A 19,291-nucleotide genomic window follows, 5' to 3' on the forward strand; every position below is an offset into this window, starting at 1 on the left:
GAGTTTTACGGAGTTATGATTAGCAAGCGATGGTGTTAGGCCTCCAGTTATGTACTAGATAGAACCACCATGAAGATTACACTGAAAGCATACATCTATACACGTATTTATATGGGAGTATAACTGTTTCTAATTGTACAGCCTGGAGAAGCCCTCACCACTCTCCGGGGGCTGCAACCAGTTCCGCTCATCGTACTCCCAGCCATCGGCGCCCTCGATGACGTGGAAGGTATACGCATAGCGACTGTTGGGACTGGTATTCTTTTCGCTCTTGTGCAGGACGTTGCCGTGGATGATGACCAGCGAGCCGGCGGGGACAGTGAGCACCTCGAGATCGTCGTCGGATTCCTTGCGGAGTTCCTCCTCTTCTGCTCCGCGCGGCAGACTGGGACCCTCGTTGGGGACGAACTCGGTGCCCCCCACTTCCGGGGCGGCACGCACGAAGCGGCGAGTGATGTGTCCCCCGTTGCGACCCTTATGGCTGCCCTTCCAGAAGCCTAGGGTTGCGTTGCCCGGCTTTGCGTCCTGGAGGGCGAACCAGAAGCCCACGGCGCTGGGCGGGTTGGTGTAGAGGAACTCGGAGTCGCGGTGGGAGGGGACCGCGCCGCCGATGCTGGGTTGTTTGCAGATGACCATGCTCTGGAGGACGCGCGGGTCGTGGAAGCCCAGCGAGCGGGCGATGGCGGCGTTGCGCGCCGTGAGACTGACGGCCTTGAAGGGCTCGGAGAGCGAGTGCAGCGAGTGGCCGATCTTGTTGACGGAGAGGTGTTTCGGCTTCAGCAGCGTGGGACGACCCGTCGCCGGGTCGGGCGTGGGCGAGAAGGCGTCCGGCTCGAAGAAGAAGCGGATCTTGTCGCCCGAAGAGAGGAAGTAGTCGTCTCCGACGTGCTTGACCGTCTTGTCCGCCTCGTCGTCTCCCGTCGTGAACCGCGTCAGCGGGTGTGAGTCCAGGTCGAAGTTCTCCAGGAGGTTCGTCGTCTCGCCCATCAGCGAGGTGATCTCCTCTGCTGACAGGTACGAGGGCAGCACCAGGAAGCCATTCTCGTGGAACGAGGCGATCTGCTCGGGTGTGAGGCCTTCCATTACTTACGCTAGGTTCTAGAGCCTTAGTAAATACTCAGCAGTTACCTGTTAGATGGGTAAACACTACCTTCTTATATACCCACAAGCGGGGAAAGGACGTCGGCGATGGCCTAACGAATCGGCTGGCAGGATAACAAGTCCCCAGGAGCCGAAAGAAATAAGCGAGGGCGACGGAGGAACTTGGGTGGAGTCTGAGTCCTGAGTAGTCTGCTAGTTATCAGGTCTTAGGATCCAGATATCAACGGATTCAATGTGCGCTTAAACTTGCCCGAAGTGGGTAGGAAGATGGTTCGTTCTATCCAGAATCTCTCTGGACCACTGGAGGGGAAGGGATTACTTACTGAGGGGCACTGGTTGCTGGCGCGCGTGGAATATATATCAAAGAAGAAGACTTCCTGTCAGCTTCAGTGGCGCAGTGGTAGCGCGTGGGATTGCAGTTTGCTACTATCCTTAGGTCACGCGTTCGAATCGCGTCTGGAGCTTTTTTTTTTTGTTTTACAACAAATTGACTGACTGTCTGACGGTTATTTTCTATTTTTCTCTTCTTCCTCATCCTTGATTGTTGAGTATTGCTACTTTATATCGATTCTCCAATATTATTATTATTGTGATTCAAATGATACTAAACTATGATATAAATCACCCAGTATACATGACTCAACGCCGATATACACCCAACTACCAAAGACTAGTATACCGCGCAAATATCCGACGTAAAATGGACCAGCCATTATGAAGAAAGACAGAAAAAGAAAACCAAAAAGATCAAGAATTGTCTGGAATCAACTCGTACCCACCCTCTGACGGCAGGGTGCGGCCAGCGGCAATGATGGCGGCGGTGCAGAGCAGCCCAGTGCACCAGCTGACAGTGCAGTAGATCCAGGACTCGCCGAGCTTCCAGCCGACAAAGAAACGGTGTTCGTTATCGTACAGGTAAGCCTAAATCATTCAGTATGGTCAGCCCCCATGGCAGGGAGGAATCTGAAAAAAAAAAAAAAAAAAAAAACATACCACAATCGACATGCTGGCGGCCTGGACCAGAACGCCGAGGATGAGCAGCAGGCTGAGAATCTTCCACCCGGACTCGCGCAACCGTTTGCCTCCGGAGAGAATGATGAGGTATGCGACCAGACACATGCCCTGTAGGACGATGGCGAAGGACATGAGGAAGCCGACCGAGCGCCACATGGAACAGAAGTACCGGTCTTCGCCGTGGCAGTCATCCTTTTGCGGGAAGCTTTCGCAAACGTTGGTAAGGGAGGAGCAGCGGCGGTGTAACCCGTAGGCGATATGGAGCTGTAGAGATGCCTGTCAGCATATATACTTCGTACCTCTCCAAGATAGAATATCACACCTTGTCGCTGTCATAGGTAGCCCATTTAGGAACGATGATCGAGCTCAAAGTCAGACCGAATGCTGTTGCTAGATTTAGTCTCGAGATTAAGCGGGGGAGGGGGGTACAAAACACGACGTACACGCAAGAAAGATGACCAACGTGCTGACGTAGACGATGGTCTTGGTGAGAAACCCTGTGTAATTTCTATCTTCGCCCCGCGGGACGAGACGGAAATCCATCTTGACCAGAGAAGAGAGAAAAAAAACCGACAACGAGTGCAAGTGCCGGGTGGACAGATTTATAGTGATGCCTAGCGGGATGATCTTATCTGGGGGCTGTTAAGTGGGAAAAGTGGCCTGAGCGTGCAGAATGCAGAATGTAGAAGTGAGGGGATCTGTCAAGGGGGAAGAGACTTCCGTGGCGGTCAAATTGACAAGGCGAGTGTTTGTTTATATGACGAGAGAGAGAGAGAGAGAGAGAGAGAGAGAGAGAAGATTCCCAGGGATGGAGGATAAGGTGGAATGATTGATCCTCAGGCCACAACTTCCCAAGTCACCTGAACAAGTCGTTTTATTGTTTTCTTGGAGTCGATTTCCTCTAGTCAATTTCCACTAGTCAATTCCCTAGAGTCAAAGTGTAATAATCTCACATCCAGGTTATTCCTATTCCCTGTTCTTTGCACACCGTTGACTTGCTGCAGAAAATGGCGCATCCAACAAGGCCAAGGAAGTGCGTCTGACCGTCGTGGGGTATGTCTTGGTATCCAAGAGTAACCAGAGACAATGAAAACGGTCTAAATGATGGGAAGATGTCAAGAGAGATTAATGAATACCTGATATATTCGATGGATCTCCTCTTGACTCTGCGATGACGTCATCAGATATATGTTCCTTGTTGGACCAACTATACGAATCGTCATATATGAATAGAGATCTTCTCTTCAATAAACAAGGATGCTAATACTGTTGTTGAAGCCCTATAGGAGCTACATAAAAATACTACTCTCGAGTCTCAGTTCAGTAATACCTCAGAGCCAATGTGACAATCATCTATCAGGTTTGTCTGCTACGAGTAGGGAATCTGCAACATGTCTGCCAACAGGCTGAAATCGATTAATAAGTACAGCGAACGCATAGAGTATCAAAGCCGTAGAACCATCAGCTCATCTGTGGCTGTATGCGACACAAGAAGGTTAAAAAAGACAGTCAGCAGAAGGGGGACAGAAAAGCAACAGTCTGGCTCTGGTCGAAACACAGACTGTTTATTGGCATTAAGTCTTCCGAAAGAAACTGACATGCGAAGCAAGGGAAACAAAACATAAAAGGGACAGAAAAATGGAAGGTTGACAGCAAACGGAAGAAGAAGAAGAAGAAGAGTAACATAATCTACACAGAGAGTATAGATGCATCATCCAGGAGGGTATGGCCGTATTATGGAGGGCAGACAAGACATCAGAACCCGCTAAAAAAAAAAAAAGAAGAAGAATAAAAGGAGAAGAAGAAGAAGAAGAAGAAGGAGGAGGAGGAGGAGGAAAAGAAGAAAGGCACGAAGAAAACGCCCCTGTCATCGCAAAAAAATGCACCGGTCTCATCAGCATCTCTTCACTCCGCCCGACTCCGCTGGATCATGGCCCGGAAATCGTCGTTGCTTTTTTTCCTATCATCAACGTTGTTGTGTTTTGTCGTTGCGTCATTGTCATCACCCCCCGGCTTGTTGTTGTTGTTGTTGTTGTTGTTGTTGTTATTGCTACCGGTCTCCTCTGTCCTGTCGCGGCGTGGCAGGCTCGACGCCGACATGCCTCCTCCGCGCTTCATCATCCCGAGTCCGCCGCGCCGTCCGCCCTTGACCCCCGGCTGCGTTGGGCGCTTGATCGGCCCCGTCGCCGGGAACAAGCCGCCTGGCGTGCCCTTGTTTTGGCCCTCCTTGTGGTGGTGGTGTTTCAGCACGGGGACACGGTCCACCTTGCGGTCCGCAGACTGTTTCAGCATCTCCGGCACCGTGCCCACATGGATCGGGCGTCCCGGCGCGATTTCGTGGCCTTCCAGACCCAAGGACGCTTTGCCCGCGTTGTGCACGTCGGCAAACTCCACAATCGCCCCCTGGTGGTCCGGCCGCAGGATGACCTTCACCAGCTTTCCAAACGGCTCCACCAGGGTTCGGATCCGAGCGTCGTTCACCGTGTCAGGGATGTTCATCAGCCCCAGGGTGCGTGCAGCCCGCTCCCCCGTGGGCGCCACCGGTTCGGCCGAGGACGTGCGCGTCCCATTAAGCTCGACCGGTGGGGACTCCGACGGTTCGACCCGAGAGATGATGCTCGTCGCAATGCGTTTGGCGGCCAACGGCGCAGAGAGTTTCACCTGCAAAGGCCGTGATCGGAACTCTTGCTTGTGCATGGCTAGTGCTGCTGTCGCTTCCTCCTGTAGGAACACAACATGATTAGTAACCTGGCACGGAAGTTGATCAAATCCTTGTTGTAAAAATGGAGCTCACCTTGGTAGAAAACACAATGTACCCAAATCCCTTACTGCCGCCATCCACCTTGCGGGGGATGCGTACAACTTCAACCCGACCAAATCGGGAAAACGCTTCCTTGACATCCTCCTCGGTCGCCTTCCAGTCGAGGTTGGAAACGTGGATTTCCCGTCCTTCGTGCATCGGGCCTTGACGGTCCTGTTTTTGCGAGGGGTCTGAGATCTTGGCCACGAGTTGTAACCCTTTCTCCAGCGTAGTCCCATCAAGCTTGGTTGCGTGCTCTGCCTCGAAAGCCTCTTGGAACTGTACGTAGCAGAATCGGCGATGGGTGTTATACTTGAGCGAGGGGAAGCGCACATCAACAATTTCACCATACTAAGAGAAGTTTAAATTAGCATATTGATACCTGTCAGGATTGGAGTAAATGGTATTTTGAACTCACGGGTCGGAAGAGGTCACGGATATATTGCTCATCCGCGGTGGGAGGGAAGTTCGTCACGAACAGCGTAGACCCAGAACCAATTCGAATCTCGACGGTGTTCCCCTCGAGGATCTTCTTGTCGCGCGTCTGAGCAACCAAAGCATCATCCCTGGATTCAAACTCGATCATCGCTGTTTCGGAATTTGCATCCTCGCCGGGAATCATCTTGACGCTGTTGATTGTACCGCACTGCACATTATTAGTATTACCAACGCACAGAACGCCCCGGAGAATACTTACATGACGGAAGAACTGGCGCACTTTGTGCTCGGAGATACGGTGCGGCAAGTTCTTGACCACAACAGTTGCGTTTTCACGGTCTCGTCGTAGCGCGACCGGTTCTGCTTCCGTGGTCTGAAGGATGACCTCCGTATCCTCTGGCCGCGGTTTCTTGCTGCTTGGCACCCCGTTCGCTTCCCTCTCATCTTCGCGTTTCCGCTTTTCGGCGTGGGCGACGGCCTCGGCTGGGCCCGGCTGGTGCTGGTTCTCCTGGGGCTGGTGCTGGTGCTGGGAGGCAGTAGCGGTGGCTGGTTCTCTGGCTGCTTTCTCACGTCGCGCATTGTATGCCTTCATGACCTTGCGGGTTTCTAGCACAGCCTGCTGGAGCTCGTCCATGTCTTCATAGTCTTCGCAGTGAGCCAGATACGTCTGGATGATTTTCTCCGGCCAGTCAAGATCGGTTCTGCGGAGAGCCTGCTTGAGAACTGCTGTCGCGTAGCTGGGGTTGGGCGTGCGTCTGGCGGCGTCGGCGGTGGCCTCGCCCTGGACGAACTTACTCCACGAGATGAGCTCCCATGCGTAGTAAGTTAGCCAGAACTCGTGGCTGTTGCCTCGCCGAGGTACCAGGCCTTTGAAGGTCTCGCGCGCGCTGTCCCAACTGCCGCTCTCGCTGAGATAGCGGATGTAGATGCGCTCGAGCCGGAAGTACGGGTCGCCCTGATACGACTTGCCGTATTTCTTCTCCCCGAGCTCCTGGACATTTTCGATGGCCGAGCGAATGCCTACCTCTGCGACGTCGAGATCTTCGTCGGTTCCCTCGGGCAGGAAAGCTCGTCGGCGGAGGTAGCTGCACCAGGTCGTGTGGACTTTAAGTACCTCCTCCATTCCGCCCGCATCGAGAAGACCGGTGCTGGTCGCCTTGTGCTTGATGTCGGCAATCTTAGAGAAGGACAGCCCTTCCCTTTCGGAGCTGAGGAGGTACTGAGACCACAGGTTTCCAGACCAGGGGCAGTGGCGGGTGGCCCGATCGAGGGTGGAGATTGTCTGAATAGAGACGTGGCCGTGCATTGACTCGTCGATGAGGAACATGATGTAGTCTTCCCAGAGATTGACGTCGGTCGGGAAGCGCAGCACCGCACGTTGGTAGACGGCATTGACCAAATGGAAGCTGAAGAAACCCTTGCGCCGGTTCTGGCTGCACTCCCATTCGATGTACTCGGAGTAGAGGTACCACTCTTGGGTGCGGTCGCCGGCTTCGACGGCGGCTCGCAGTTTCATCTCGAGATCCTGGCGGTCGTCGTATTTTCGTTTCGGGTCGGCGGCGTGTCGCACAGTCTCGGCCATAATGTCTTCGTAGTTGGCGCTGTAGTAGGTGCTGATGAAGCCGGAGAACTTCTGGAAGGTTTGATCCCAGGTGGCATGGGGCGTTTGGAGACGAAGGTCAAAGGTGCTTTTGACATGGTTGATTTTACCCTGGGACGGGGAGCGGGCGACGTCTTGCACGAGCAGGTCAAGGAAGCGATCCCAGACCATGTGGCTGTCGTTGATCCGCCAGCGGGTGGCCTCGGCGCCGCGTTGCCAGACGTCCAGGACATGCTCCCACTGGAAGGCTTCGCGGCCGACCAGGCGATCTTGCTCGCTCCAGTGACTCTGACTCGCGTCACCAAAGGACGAGTTGTAAAGATGCAGCACCCATTCCCCGTAGATACTCCACAGCTTGGTGCTTCCGTACTCCTCCTCGATGGACCGCTGGCACAGGCTCATAACGTCCATCCGTTCGCTCACGGACTGGGCAAGCATGCTCTCGTCCTGGATCCATTCGGCCCAGAGCTCCTCGCCCATGGCGAACAGTTTATCCATCTCCTCGCGCGCAGTCCGCATGTCCCGGAGCAGGTCATAGTTGCGAGGGTCACCGTGGACGTCCGGGTTGGAGGGCGGATAGACATGGTTGACAAAGCCAGCGTGCAGCAAGCTGATGAACTGAACGTGGGCGTCATGCGAATGGGGGTTTTCCTGGATCTGATTGAAGAGCTCGGTGGCCTGCCGCTGGGCATTTGGCACCAGTGAGGTGGCCACGTAGTTCCGGCGGGCGCTTTCCCCGGGGCCCTCAGCCATGGCGATATCAAAGGAGAAGCGCGGGGTCGGCGTGTTGTGCGTGATGGGGTTCACACTGGGGAACATGGTCGAGGGAGAGAGCTGGCTCTCATACGACTCGGTGTTGCGCATCATGGAGGCGTTGGTCCGTGGCGGCGGTTGATGATGCTGCATCGCAGCCAAATCGGCCAGCGTATCCATGCCAGGCGTTGACGGTTGTCTCGCGGAGCCCTGTTCGGCCGCTGTGGGCGGCGTTCCGTTGCCTCCTCCCATATTGGGTCCCACGGTCGGGCTGCTGGAGGGCGGGGGGGGCTCCGACCGCCGCCCAGGTGCCAGAACCTGCTGCGCGAGAGGTGACGAGGTCATTCCCTGTCTTGTGGAACCCGAGTTTGCTCGCCGAACCGCCTTGTGAGGCGAGTGCGAGGCGGGCGCGGCGGCCGAATTACTGGCGCTCGCGGGCGTCGACCGACCGGACTGCGATGCAGATTCCTGCGGGGACAGCAGCGAGCTGATATCCATCATGAAGAAACGATAGAAACGAGAGGTGTGCGTTTTTTCTTTTTTTCTTTCTTTTTTTCTTTCTTTCCCTTTTCAAGATAAAAACAGTTCGATGGTAGAGCGATGTGAAGCAACCTAGAGCAAACCCGGAAGATACCTCATCAACGAGTCCATTCCTGCCTCGGCCAGGAGGGCCTTCTTTTCGCCCTTGGCCCTGTTTCTCCCAACCTGACGCCTCCCAGGTCCGATCGGGTCGCGTGCAGGACGATTCTCGGCGTAGGACGCGACCGTGGATGGGCGGTTGGACGCACGAGGGGATGCGACGTCGTCGGACGAGACGAGCAAGGGTGGTGGATGGATCGGGAAGGATTTCCGGACAGAGGAACAGCTTTTTCTGGGCCTGCTGCGTCGAAAGACGCGTCCTTGAAGCCCGGAAAGCAGCTCACAGTGATGCTGGAGATGGGGGGGGGGAAACCTGATCTCGCGAGGTGCGGTTCCTGTGACGGGCGAGCGGCGGACGTGAAAAGAAGAGGAACAAAGACCGCCGGACGACGAGAGTCGGTGGAGCGGCGCGGTGGAGATGACGGTCGTCCGTTGTTTGGCACAGCTCGAGCTCGGCATGGGAACCACCGCAGCGGTAGGAGCCAGCCCTGAGCACTGAGCAGGTCAGGAACACGAGAAGCTGTCTGGAGGGATAAAAACCAGGTCTGACGACTAGTGGTCCGCCCTAATCTGATGGTGGGTGCGCGAATCCCCTGTTCATGTCTGGAGACGCACAGCTCAGGGAGGTCAGGCAATAAGGCAGGATATTAGTCATCAAATATTAGTCATCAAATATTAGTCATCAGATATTAGTCACCAGAAAAATCTTAGTCATCCATTCACAAGGCACCAAGGCAACTACGGCAGCCGGGACAACCACTCGCGCAGGGCAGGAGCTTTTTTCTCCGTGCAGCAACAGCGTTCAGGACGAAGTGCCCAGGACGCTTGTGTTTCTAACCCCCATTCCCCCGTCGGTTGAGCTGAAGATGGCTTCGATGGGTTCTGTGTTTAATTATGGGCAACTGGCCCGGTCAGGTATGTGGAATGAATTCTTTTTTACGCGGAGGAGGGAGTGTGGGTTAACGATTCAGCCCGGGTCAGTGTCCTCGTTGTCCCCCGGCGTCCGCTGAGCTACACGGTCCCCCGTCTCGCCGAGGAGGATAATTCGAACCACGGTGCGAAGGCCGAATCTGCGGTGACCAACTCACCGCTGTCGTCGATCAAGAACTTCTTCTTTGGTGGGAGAAAAGGTGCTGCCAAGCCGACTGTTGCCCGCCGGGCGACACCCGCAAAGCGAGAGGGCTCGCTGAGCGCCGATTCGATTTTCGCCGAGGATGACACCTCACCGAAGCTGATCCCCAAGGGCCGGACGCCCGCGCGGAAGGGTGCCGCTGGGGAGGTGCAGCCGGAGGAGGAGGCCGCCGAGGCTATCCGCACCTTGGAACAGCGGGACCGCACGAACATGGGCTCGGTGCTGGACCCGCGGCCGCACGCCCGAGTGCGGTGGGAGAAGAAGATGGTGATCCGAGAGATCCGGCGTCGGGGCCGTCTGAGCAAGGCCGAACAGATCATGCGGACGGAGCGCGAGTCGCTGTCCAAGTCGCACTGGTTCAAGACCTCGACCAAGAAGCTGGGCCCGCTGGCGCGCCAGATCGCCGGGAAGAATATCGACGATGCGATTGTGCAGATGCGGTTCAGCAAGAAGAAGGCCGCCAAGGATGTGCTGGAGCACTTGAAGCATGCAAAGAACGTTGCCACCGTGCGTGCCGGTATGGGTCTGTCCAGCGGCAAGACCGGCAAGCCCACCACCATCACCCTCAAGTCTGGGGAGCGCAAGACCATCACCGACCCGACCTCCATCTACATCGAGCAGGCGTGGGTTAACCGCGGGCCGTACGGTGCAGACTTCGACCACCGCGCCCGCGGCGTGATCAACATGCTCCGCCCCCCGTATACCTCGTTGTCGGTGGTGCTGAAGGAGGAGAAGACGCGCATCCGCGAATGCCAGGATCGTGATGCCAAGGAACAGCGCCGGCGCAGAGATCAGCTGTGGACGGCCCTGCCGGACCGCAAGATCACGGGCCAGAGTCAGTATTACAGCTGGTAAGGGGCTTTTGTTCGGGTTCAGCGATCATATCGGCGTTTGTATTTTAAGAAGCTATCTTTACTATATAACCAGCATGTACAGTATTCAATCAATCCAATCAAACATCCAATCCTACAATCTCCACACTCGTGCGTACACCCTGCTTGACCTCCTCCTCTGCGATACACTTTGGTGCTGTCGTCGGCGGTTCGATCTCCATCACGGGTGCTCGGCCATGTACGTTCCTCACCATCACCACGACGGGGATCACCCCGCCCGTGGTAAGGGCAAATGGCCGATGGCCCGTGACCTTGAGGATACTAGTGATGGCGCCCGAATGGGCCGTCAAGGAGATGAAAATGTTCGAGTCCCCGGCGACGATCTCCCGTACAGCCTGGAGGAGGCGGGCGTCGCGCGCGGAATTCGACTCGCGCAATTGTGCGTCCCAGAGGGGATCTGTTTCCGTGAACCCTTCCTCGAAAGTGTAGAGCGGGTACTCGGCTGCAATTTCGGCCTTGGTCGACCGCTTGTCGCATGTGTGTAGGCCGATTGTCTCGCGGATGTTCTAAGCATAATTAGCAGTCGGTTGAAGTTTTTTTTTTTTTGTTTATAGTAGGAGTGTGCACCTCTTTGATGATCGGTTCAAACCCAACATTCAATCCTGAAAAAGTCACATTCGCCGTCGCGAGACACCGGTTCAATGGGCTGACGTAGAAGGACTGGGGGATCGGGATCCCCTGCGCCAGCTGGCTTTCCCATGCGGAATGCGCGGTTTGGGCCTGCGCGACCCCGAGGGGGGTCAAATGGGCGTCGATCCAGGTGCCCTTTTCGTCTCCCTCCTGAAGAGACCAGTAGCACTGTGAAGATATTAGTTTCTTCGTTCGTTCGAATCCACCGTGGTAGGTGAAGTGGAAGTACGTACGTCCCATGCTTCGGTTCCGTAAAAGTCTTCCGCGACGTTATGGTACCCCTGGCCATGCCGACCAAGAAACAAGACCCGATACGAGGTTGTGGCATCGCTTTCTGCGTTGAGCTGGCGGATATGCTGTTCGAAGCGTTGCCATTGCGTCTGGCGCCCGTCCGGATCGAAGTCGGCGTCTGTGCCGTAGGGGCGCTCGATGAGCCCGAAATTAGACGTCTAGTGAATTAGCACGTATATCTCTTAATAAAAGTGCTCTTTATATAATATATATATATCCATCATACATAGTCGAATTTGGCTGGATCCGTTGCCTCCTCGTCCTGTAGAAAATACCCCGGCACGTTGCTGAGCTCGAGGTACGACTCTGCGTGCTGCTCGCCGCCCATCATGAACACGCCTGCAGAGAGCACAGTGAGCACAAGGAGAATGGGACTAGGCAGCCGTTAGATAAATCATTAGATCCAGGAATCAAGAGGGGGCCTACATAATCACAGGAATTCGACACAGTCTACGCTCGTGGTGGTCGTGTAGTTGTTGGTAGCGGGGAAGCCAAGCACGTTGCCGGCGACCGCAGAAGGAGAGCATGTCGGATTCAAGCGTCAATGGAGTGAATATTTCCTACCTAGACACGGGAGTCTGGCAATAAAAAGAAGATCTCAAACAGTCATGGTTTAATGCATGAGAATTGGTTGCAGATCAGTCGAGATTTGATGTGGTTGGGAGGTTTGCAAGGGGAAAGTTACGATGGGAGAGAGAGGCTCTACCAGTATAAGTAAGAAGTCTTACGGACAGAATGAAAAAATCCCATATCAATGATTTTAATCATATTGACTATTGACAGGATAGCCAATCCATTGGATAATCGCTAGACAGAATACATATAGTTACACAAGAGGTATCTCAAACACAGATGAAGGACAAAACCGAGGCAGGAGTGTGGATCAGACGCAGCATGGCTACGTTTGGAACAACCCCAGTCCCTTTCTTGCGCATAGTATCTGTCGACAAGACGACCGAGCAAGCCTCGCGCAAAAGCCGCTGACCCAGGACGATGCAAAGGTGCATGTATCCCAAAAAGAGGCAAATGCATGCACAGACCTTTTCGCAGCAATTCCAGCACGGAGGTTGAAAGGTAGCAGGCCAGCAAATCTGCTTGCGGATGACAGTGTTGCAATCGTAGAGTGCGTGGCTGTGTAGGACAATCCTGTGGAGGATTGTACCTCGCTTCCAACGCCTTTCTGTAGAATAACTGTGCTGTTGGCATTGGTGCGGATCGTGCTCGAATGTCGTCCGCCCAAGATGCTTGAGGCGCTTGAACGGTCGAGAGGTTTGGCTGCCAGAATCCTGTTGGAAGAAGTGGTCAATTGGACGTGTTCTCCCAGCACTGACTGCCGGGTCTGCAGTTGAGGCCTCTCTGTAATCCAGCGATGAGCGTGAGCAGAGCTGTGGAATGACTTTGGTGCCGAAGTCTGTAAACTTTGCTGTGCTCCATTCGGACTCAATGGACTGCTGCACAGAGGTCTGCGCAATGGCGCTGCCAACTGGTCGGCAGGGTTCATCAGCGTGTCGGGTAGCTTCATCCTGACGGACGTGCCATATGGATCCCTTGATTTTATGAATGATGGGTTGTCCACTGGTAGTTTCCTTGTCCTCATCTTTGAATCCATCAGCGGATTGATTATGGCAAGGCTCTGGCTGACTTGTGTCGTCGCCTTCTCGAAGCACTTGCACTATGATCAGTTAGCCCATTGATGCACTACCAACAACGATACCCGAGAGATAAACCAACCCTCTTGTGCTGCTTTCGGTGCTTTTCGCAAGCACCATGCTTTCTAGCCTTTATATAGCTCTCTTTCTGAGCTAGTGACCTCGGCTTCTGTTTCCTTGGCACGTTGGTGGTCGTGTTCATGTTCAGATCGAGGACCATTTCGACACCACCCTCGGGACCCGACGGCGGCGAAGACGATGAATGTTGGGGAGGAGAAGTGGAGGATAGTGAAGGGGCCGTCGTCGAGGCGGTGGTCGCAGAGGGGGTGTACAAAGTGTAGTCAACATAGTCTGCCCAGCAAGGTGATGAATCGTTTGGCTGCATGTCGATCTCCGCAGCGGTGGCGTCCATCAGTCGCTGCAAGTGCACTGCAATTGAGGCTTCACGGAGCTTCTCTTTGCGTGAGATACATCTGTGATCCGCAGCTGCTCTGGCCTCGACCAACTCACGCACGGTGGAGCCGGGGAAGTAGGCCGGCTCATGGTTCTGGGGGAGATCCAAGAAGGTCTCCTGAATCGCAAACTCCGGGAGGCTCTCCTTGGGAAGGAAAGAAGGGCAATCCAAGGCGTAGGCGAAGTCATGGCCGGGAGTCGCCAGGTCTGCTGGGGTCTCCATGCCACTCGAATGGGGGCTGTAGTCGATGGTCTGGGAAGAGAAACTCGGGGAGCCGTCTATCGTTTCAAGACTGTACTCTGTCGGCGAGATCGAACCCACCGCAGTGACGTCCTCGACCAAGAGACCAGTGGTGAGGTCGAAGGAGTTGCCGAACTCGAGCCACTCATTGTAGAACTCCTGCTCGTTCATCTGAAACAGCATCTGATCCGACGAGACCGACATATTTGAACAATTCAAAGACAGTAATGTAAAATAAATGATTCTGAAGATTGCCGGAAAAACTTTCTATTGAACGTAAGAGACACTTTAAAGCCCTGCAAGCGTGCTTTTAGGAGCCGGTGAGACAGTCTTTCCTCTTGGCTGTTCGGCTGCGTGTAGAGAGAGAGAGAGAGAGAGAGAGAGAGAGAGATAAGCCGTGGATGGAACAACGCAAGGCAGACGTAATCAAGCACAACCTGAGCCTTGAGGCAGCGAAGCGAACTCGCAGTCAAACACACAACAGACAGACAGTCTACAACAAGGGAAGAAAAGTATCAAGAGAAGAACAGGCAGCCGCGAGGAATCTCATCGCATTTGACCATCGGCCGTTCGTTCCTGCCGTCAAGTCGGGGAGCCTAAAGGGGGATGGCGCAGGGCTGAGCCGCCGTGTCTGATTGGCCAATAGCTCGCATTTCTCCAGCACACGATGACTCGACGCTAAGCCTCATCTGGACCCCGACGGCCCACCCCGCCCTCAGACGATCGAGACTGTGCCCGCTGAGGGGGCTGTGATTGGCTGCTGTAGATTTGGCTGTGTGGCACAGGCAGGCTGGATGTAACCTTGCCCAGATGGGTAAGGCTGCATCTTTTGTTAATGCCTTAGGCAGACATATTACTTGCCTCTACGGAGCAGCGAGCGCTGAACGAGACCCAGAGGAAAGCACGGAAGACACACGGCGAGGCGAGGGGACCAGGCTATTTATACTCTGTGCCTACTGCTATGAAGACTCACGATGAGTAATACTGAGTAGGAAGCCTGCTTGCTTCTTCCAATCACAGGTACGAGTTCCCCAAGGCCAACGCCTTGTACTAAACCTGAGAGGCCAGCTTTAGCTGATAGACGAAATGCCGTCTTGTTAGTTATCTCTCTATCTTACATACTGCTGAAGTCGGCTGTTGAATTGCTCGTACACGGAAAATGCGACCCCGCCGCTCAAGTTCAGCTGAGATGAGTCGCCTACTGCTCCCTTCGAAGCAACCGGACAAGCCGTAATCGGTTCAGATACTCGAGACGGATTCAGTCTGTGACTGTGTCTTGACGACGTCAAAGGGTTGAGTGACATACATGGTTGCAAGGTCTGCAACGCTGCCCTTCAGAAAGGTGGTGACGGAGTCATCCTAGCCACAATGCGTCCATCGTCGACAGCACTTACTCGTCTGCCAGAATACTTTTGATGCTAACGTATATCAAGAACCAAAAACCACCCTTGACAGCTGTTCCACATTAGTGGAACAATACAAATGAACAGAATTTTGAACCATAAACGAAGAGTCTCTCGACTGACCACTACTAAGCTGGAGCTGCTCGTGTATAGCGCTCCAGGTCCTTCGTTCGGTACCACCTAGGCAACAAGTTTGATCGGATTCTTTGATAGATTGGCATTCTGCGAACGGAGCTGCGCCCTTGTCTTTGCAAATTCAATCGGATACCTTGGGTAGAGCATGCCGGTTTGCCGTTGAGCATCGTTCGGTGACAGCCTAGAAGACATACCGTGATGGCAGCCTCAACTCCCCCAGCTGTCTCATTGGCCACAAGAGACATCCATGGCGCCGCTACGATGGTTGGATGCTCGCCACAATAGCCAGTTACCACCTATGAATGAGTTGGTGATTGTTGATCTGATATATTACTCTTGCCGAAGCCGATCATAGATTCGACCAAACCGAAGTGGTTAAAAATACCCAAAGAACTGCAGCGATGACCATATAAGTATCTGGAACACCCTGCATCCTTCCACGATTCTTTTTACGCAGTGCCATGGAAGTCATCTTCCGAGGGACGTGGACAGTTGACTCGTCAATCATCATAGCAACTCTTCATGGCTATCGCCAGTAACTAATTGATTCGTCAGACACAGGTAGAGACTTTGAATGAACGACTTTTTAATGGGAGAATCGTGAACTGATTGTATCTCGGTCTAAAATGTCTGGATAGGTCTTGTTAGCGAGGCCAGCGACCACACAACTCCCCAGTTTAATATGAAAACAAGCTCAATCCTGTTTATTGATACTCTAATTATCACCTGGTCATTATAATAAACTCAATATCTAAAGTCGCTGGCAAGTATCGTCTCAACTGCAGCCGTCATCAATTCTGATCCCTGCACCGTGCCTTTTTGCGGGGATATCTGTCCAACCAGCCAGCGTAGAACTTCTTCTGTCTTCTCTATCCAGCTCTCCATACTCATTCTCACTCATCAATCCTTCTCCTGCCCCCTCCCCCCCATCGAAGAATTTATTTCTATTCCTTCCGTCACGACGGACTCCGCCCGGTCTCGGCTACGTGGCGTCTCCAGGTAAACCACCAGCTGCCAGCTTGTTCCCCCCCACCAGCGAGTTCGCTCCGCCCCTCTTCGGTGCTTGTTGGGCATCACGATCAGCGAGTCCCTCGCTAACTCGATCACCAGGTACCTGGAAGCGACCAGCCAGTGAGTGGTTTGGACCCAGAATAGCTGAGAAAAAAACGGATCCAGAAGTCTGCTCTGTGGGGAGGAGGAAAGTCTGGCCTGGGACGGTCGGCAGCGCAGAAACCGTGGACCCGCGACCTCCCCCCGCCCATCCATCACGTCAACGATCACGCCCGAAAACCCGTCTTCTCTCCCTCCGCCATGGCTTCGGCCCTTGACGACGAAGACCTGTCCATCTCGCTGCCCTCGGTCGACCGCGACCGCGACCGCAACCCGCGCGACAGAACCTCTCCCGCAGCCCGCTCCGCGATGGCCATGCCTCCGCCCGCCCGCCCGGTCGGGAGGGGCGGCGAGGTCAGCAAGCAGTCGCCTGCCACGATGCGAGACATGCAGCGTCTCGACCAGTACAAGACGGTCAGGAACCTGGGCGAGGGCTCGTTTGGAAAGGTGAAACTGGCCATCCACCAGCCCAGCGGCCGCCAGGTCGCCCTGAAGATTATTCCTCGCCGCAAGCTGCTTTCGCGTGACATGGTCGGTCGGGTTGAGCGTGAGATCCAGTACCTGCAGCTGCTACGGCATCCACACATCATCAAATTGTGCGATTTTAATATATTTCGAGGTTGATCACGGAAGTCGGGATTGCTAATGAGTGCTAGGTACACGGTTATCGCGACAAAAACTGACATTGTGATGGTCCTCGAGTATGCGGAGCGAGAGTTGTTCGACTACCTGGTGAAAAGAGGCAAATGCAACGATGACGAGGCACGCAAGTTCTTCCAGCAGATTATTTGTGCCGTCGAATACTGCCATCGACACAAGATTGTTCACCGGGATCTGAAGCCCGAGAACCTGCTCATCGACAGCGAGAAGAAAGTCAAGATCGCGGACTTTGGTCTGAGTAACATCATGACGGACGGCAACTTCCTGAAGACCAGTTGCGGCAGTCCGAACTACGCGGCCCCCGAGGTCATCTCGGGCAAGCTGTATGCCGGCCCGGAGGTGGACGTGTGGAGCTGTGGTGTCATTCTCTACGTGCTGCTGGTTGGCAGGCTGCCCTTTGACGATGACTATATCCCCGCGCTTTTCCGCAAGATCGCGGCCGGCAACTTCCACATGCCCTCGTATATCTCCTCGGGCGCTGCCCGCTTGATCAAGTCAATGCTGCAGGTGCACCCTGTCCACCGCATCACCATCCCCGAGATCCGCCAAGACCCGTGGTTCCTTAAGGATCTGCCCAAGTACTTGCAGCCGCCGCCTGAAGAGTTCATCGCCACGGGGGTGGATCCCAGCAAGGCGATCGACCCGCGAAAGCTTGCCCCTGGCAAACCGACGGCCGTGCAGAAGAAGATCCACCATGTGGCCGTGTCCAAGCTGGAACGCAGTATGGGCTACGGCCGCGACGATATCGAAGATGCCCTGCGGAACCCCGAGCCAAGCGCCATCAAAGATGCCTTCTTAATCGTTGCGGAGAATGAGGTGATGCAGATGAACTGTGAGTCGTACCTATTTATTATCGGCTTTTTTTTTTCTTTATTTTTCGCCGTTTTCTATCCGCGCCTTGGGCTAACTAGCAACTTTCCAGCGCCCACGGAAGACAACATTCTCACCGGCGCAGCTTCTCCCTCTCCACCCTTGCAAAACCCGATATCTTCTCCCAAGTCCAAAGGGCCGGCAAAGACTCCCGTCTCTTCCCCGACGACCGCCGCCCCTACCGCTCCTACCCGATCACGAGGCATGGTGCAGCAACAAGATGATTCGGAGGATCCAGACAATGACCGGGTGAGCCACGTGCGGATTCTGCCCACGAGTCTGCCCTATGTCCATGCCCAGATCATGGAACAGCGCGACCGGGAACTGAGGCTCCGTGCGGCGGGCAGAGGGCAGGATGGCTTGTCCCCCCTGGAGCTGACGGCCGACGAAGAAAAGGCGGCTGCAAACAAAGAACGCTCACTGGAAGAACAGGCGGCCACCGCCCGAGCTTTGAAGCCGCACAGTCGCAGCGTGGTGCAACTCGACAAGCTCCACTACGAACCGCCTGCTCATTCTCACGCGCCGCCGCACCAACCGAAGAAAACGCGTAAATGGCAGTTTGGGATCCGGTCGCGCAATCAGCCGTACGAGGCAATGCTGTACCTTTACAAGGCCATCGTTGCGCAGGGTGGGGTGTGGGAAATCCAACCCATCGATGCAGGTTAGTCAACATTTTTACATCCCCTTCCCCCCCCCCCCCCCCCTCCGGGGCTATTTTCCCCTTCTAACAGAGCAGATGGCAATCCGGTCGACGTGGACCCTCCGCCGGACAAGCAACCACCGCTGCAGGGCAAGTACCCCGATCTCCCTGCAGATTACTATATTCCCAAAGAGCCATGGTTCATCCGTGCTCGTCTGTTGAAAGAAGGCGTCATGGCTCCCAAGGACGCAGCCAACATGAGCCACAGCCGTAGCGATTTAGAGGAACTGCGCCGGCGGTTCCAGACCAGTGGAATGGACGAGAAAGCCGTTGTTGCGGCGTTAGCGCAGGCCGTGGAGCAGCAGCAGCAGCAGCAGCAACAACAACAACCACACGGGACCTCATCGGGCTCATCATCAGGCCCATCATCGGAGCCACGGCACAGCGGCTCGGCCTCGATCTCGCACGGGGTGTGGGTGTTCATCGATATCCAGCTCTACCAGCTAGAGGAGAACAGCTACATGGTCGACTTCAAATGCGACGGGTACCAGAACGTGAACCGGGCCGAGGGCGATACCGCCTGGCACCCCGTCAGCAAGCGGTACAAGAACAAGGAGAAGGAGGTGACGAGCCCGTATCCGTACCTGGACGTTGCGTCGGACCTGGTCGCGCAGCTGGCTGTTGCCAGCTAACTGGTACTATAACCCTATACTATGGATATAACGGCGCATTGGAGTTAAGCTAGCATAGCATGGCATCTTGTCTTCTTCTATTCACTTTATGTGTAGATTCGATTCTTATTGAGTGTAGACTCTGTATTTCCTTCCCCGCTTCCCCAC

General features: G+C 54.7%; 8 protein-coding genes and 1 non-coding gene across 9 annotated transcripts; 3 read left to right on the plus strand and 6 right to left on the minus strand.

Moving 5' to 3' along the window:
- Positions 1-12: 12 nt before the first annotated feature.
- Positions 13-1,480, minus strand: ASPZODRAFT_1663000 (hypothetical protein). The gene is made up of 3 exons (XM_022726750.1): positions 1,425-1,480; positions 1,151-1,290; positions 13-1,098 (listed from the first exon to the last, which is right to left on the minus strand). Exon 3 carries the CDS (start codon positions 1,081-1,083, stop codon positions 130-132), a length of 954 nt encoding a protein of 317 aa, XP_022583248.1. The 5' UTR covers positions 1,084-1,098; positions 1,151-1,290; positions 1,425-1,480; the 3' UTR covers positions 13-129.
- A 4-nt stretch (positions 1,481-1,484) lies between these two features.
- ASPZODRAFT_t57 lies at positions 1,485-1,565 on the plus strand. The gene has a single exon. It is a non-coding gene; the product is annotated as a tRNA-Cys (tRNA).
- Positions 1,566-1,761: 196 nt separating this feature from the next.
- On the minus strand, positions 1,762-2,660 carry ASPZODRAFT_130856 (hypothetical protein; the record flags this gene model as incomplete). Its single annotated transcript, XM_022722616.1, has 4 exons — positions 1,762-2,022; positions 2,095-2,379; positions 2,438-2,499; positions 2,559-2,660. Coding segments are annotated over 4 exons (623 nt in total), but the record flags the coding sequence as incomplete, so codon positions are not given.
- A 1,437-nt stretch (positions 2,661-4,097) lies between these two features.
- On the minus strand, positions 4,098-8,372 carry ASPZODRAFT_1663690 (hypothetical protein). The gene is made up of 6 exons (XM_022726756.1): positions 5,613-8,372; positions 5,334-5,561; positions 4,910-5,266; positions 4,295-4,836; positions 4,170-4,242; positions 4,098-4,116 (listed from the first exon to the last, which is right to left on the minus strand). Exons 1-5 carry the CDS (start codon positions 8,205-8,207, stop codon positions 4,233-4,235), a joined length of 3,732 nt encoding a protein of 1,243 aa, XP_022583250.1. The 5' UTR covers positions 8,208-8,372; the 3' UTR covers positions 4,098-4,116; positions 4,170-4,232.
- Positions 8,319-8,804, minus strand: ASPZODRAFT_14866 (hypothetical protein; the record flags this gene model as incomplete). Its single annotated transcript, XM_022725401.1, has 1 exon — positions 8,319-8,804. The coding sequence occupies one exon, from the start codon at positions 8,802-8,804 to the stop codon at positions 8,319-8,321; it is 486 nt and encodes a 161-aa protein (XP_022583251.1).
- Positions 8,805-9,211: 407 nt separating this feature from the next.
- ASPZODRAFT_14867 (hypothetical protein) lies at positions 9,212-10,332 on the plus strand (the record flags this gene model as incomplete). Its single annotated transcript, XM_022725403.1, has 2 exons — positions 9,212-9,260; positions 9,317-10,332. 2 exons carry the CDS (start codon positions 9,212-9,214, stop codon positions 10,330-10,332), a joined length of 1,065 nt encoding a protein of 354 aa, XP_022583252.1.
- Positions 10,333-10,429: 97 nt separating this feature from the next.
- On the minus strand, positions 10,430-11,622 carry ASPZODRAFT_62658 (hypothetical protein; the record flags this gene model as incomplete). Its single annotated transcript, XM_022729096.1, has 4 exons — positions 10,430-10,876; positions 10,938-11,168; positions 11,234-11,449; positions 11,518-11,622. 4 exons carry the CDS (start codon positions 11,620-11,622, stop codon positions 10,430-10,432), a joined length of 999 nt encoding a protein of 332 aa, XP_022583253.1.
- Positions 11,623-12,127: 505 nt separating this feature from the next.
- Positions 12,128-14,066, minus strand: ASPZODRAFT_130860 (hypothetical protein). The gene is made up of 2 exons (XM_022722617.1): positions 13,023-14,066; positions 12,128-12,963 (listed from the first exon to the last, which is right to left on the minus strand). Exons 1-2 carry the CDS (start codon positions 13,836-13,838, stop codon positions 12,190-12,192), a joined length of 1,590 nt encoding a protein of 529 aa, XP_022583254.1. The 5' UTR covers positions 13,839-14,066; the 3' UTR covers positions 12,128-12,189.
- A 2,522-nt stretch (positions 14,067-16,588) lies between these two features.
- ASPZODRAFT_130863 (hypothetical protein) lies at positions 16,589-19,182 on the plus strand (the record flags this gene model as incomplete). The annotated part of the gene is made up of 4 exons (XM_022722618.1): positions 16,589-16,878; positions 16,939-17,774; positions 17,865-18,473; positions 18,549-19,182. The coding sequence occupies 4 exons, from the start codon at positions 16,592-16,594 to the stop codon at positions 19,142-19,144; spliced, it is 2,328 nt and encodes a 775-aa protein (XP_022583255.1). The 3' UTR covers positions 19,145-19,182.
- Positions 19,183-19,291: the final 109 nt, after the last annotated feature.

This window comes from Penicilliopsis zonata, assembly GCF_001890105.1.
Source record: "Penicilliopsis zonata CBS 506.65 unplaced genomic scaffold ASPZOscaffold_4, whole genome shotgun sequence".
Taxonomy (NCBI): domain Eukaryota; kingdom Fungi; phylum Ascomycota; class Eurotiomycetes; order Eurotiales; family Aspergillaceae; genus Penicilliopsis; species Penicilliopsis zonata.

Coding starts and splice junctions, on each gene's coding strand:
- ASPZODRAFT_1663690 (XM_022726756.1), bottom strand. CDS start 8,207: ATGATGGATATCAGCTCGCTGCTGTCCCCGCAGGAATCTGCATCGCAG. Junction 5,562..5,612: donor TGCGCCAGTTCTTCCGTCAT/GTAAGTATTCTC, acceptor AATAATGTGCAG/TGCGGTACAATCAACAGCGT. Junction 4,837..4,909: donor ACATTGTGTTTTCTACCAAG/GTGAGCTCCATT, acceptor GTGTTCCTACAG/GAGGAAGCGACAGCAGCACT.
- ASPZODRAFT_130860 (XM_022722617.1), bottom strand. CDS start 13,838: ATGTCGGTCTCGTCGGATCAGATGCTGTTTCAGATGAACGAGCAGGAG. Junction 12,964..13,022: donor ACCGAAAGCAGCACAAGAGG/GTTGGTTTATCT, acceptor AACTGATCATAG/TGCAAGTGCTTCGAGAAGGC.
- ASPZODRAFT_1663000 (XM_022726750.1), bottom strand. CDS start 1,083: ATGGAAGGCCTCACACCCGAGCAGATCGCCTCGTTCCACGAGAATGGC.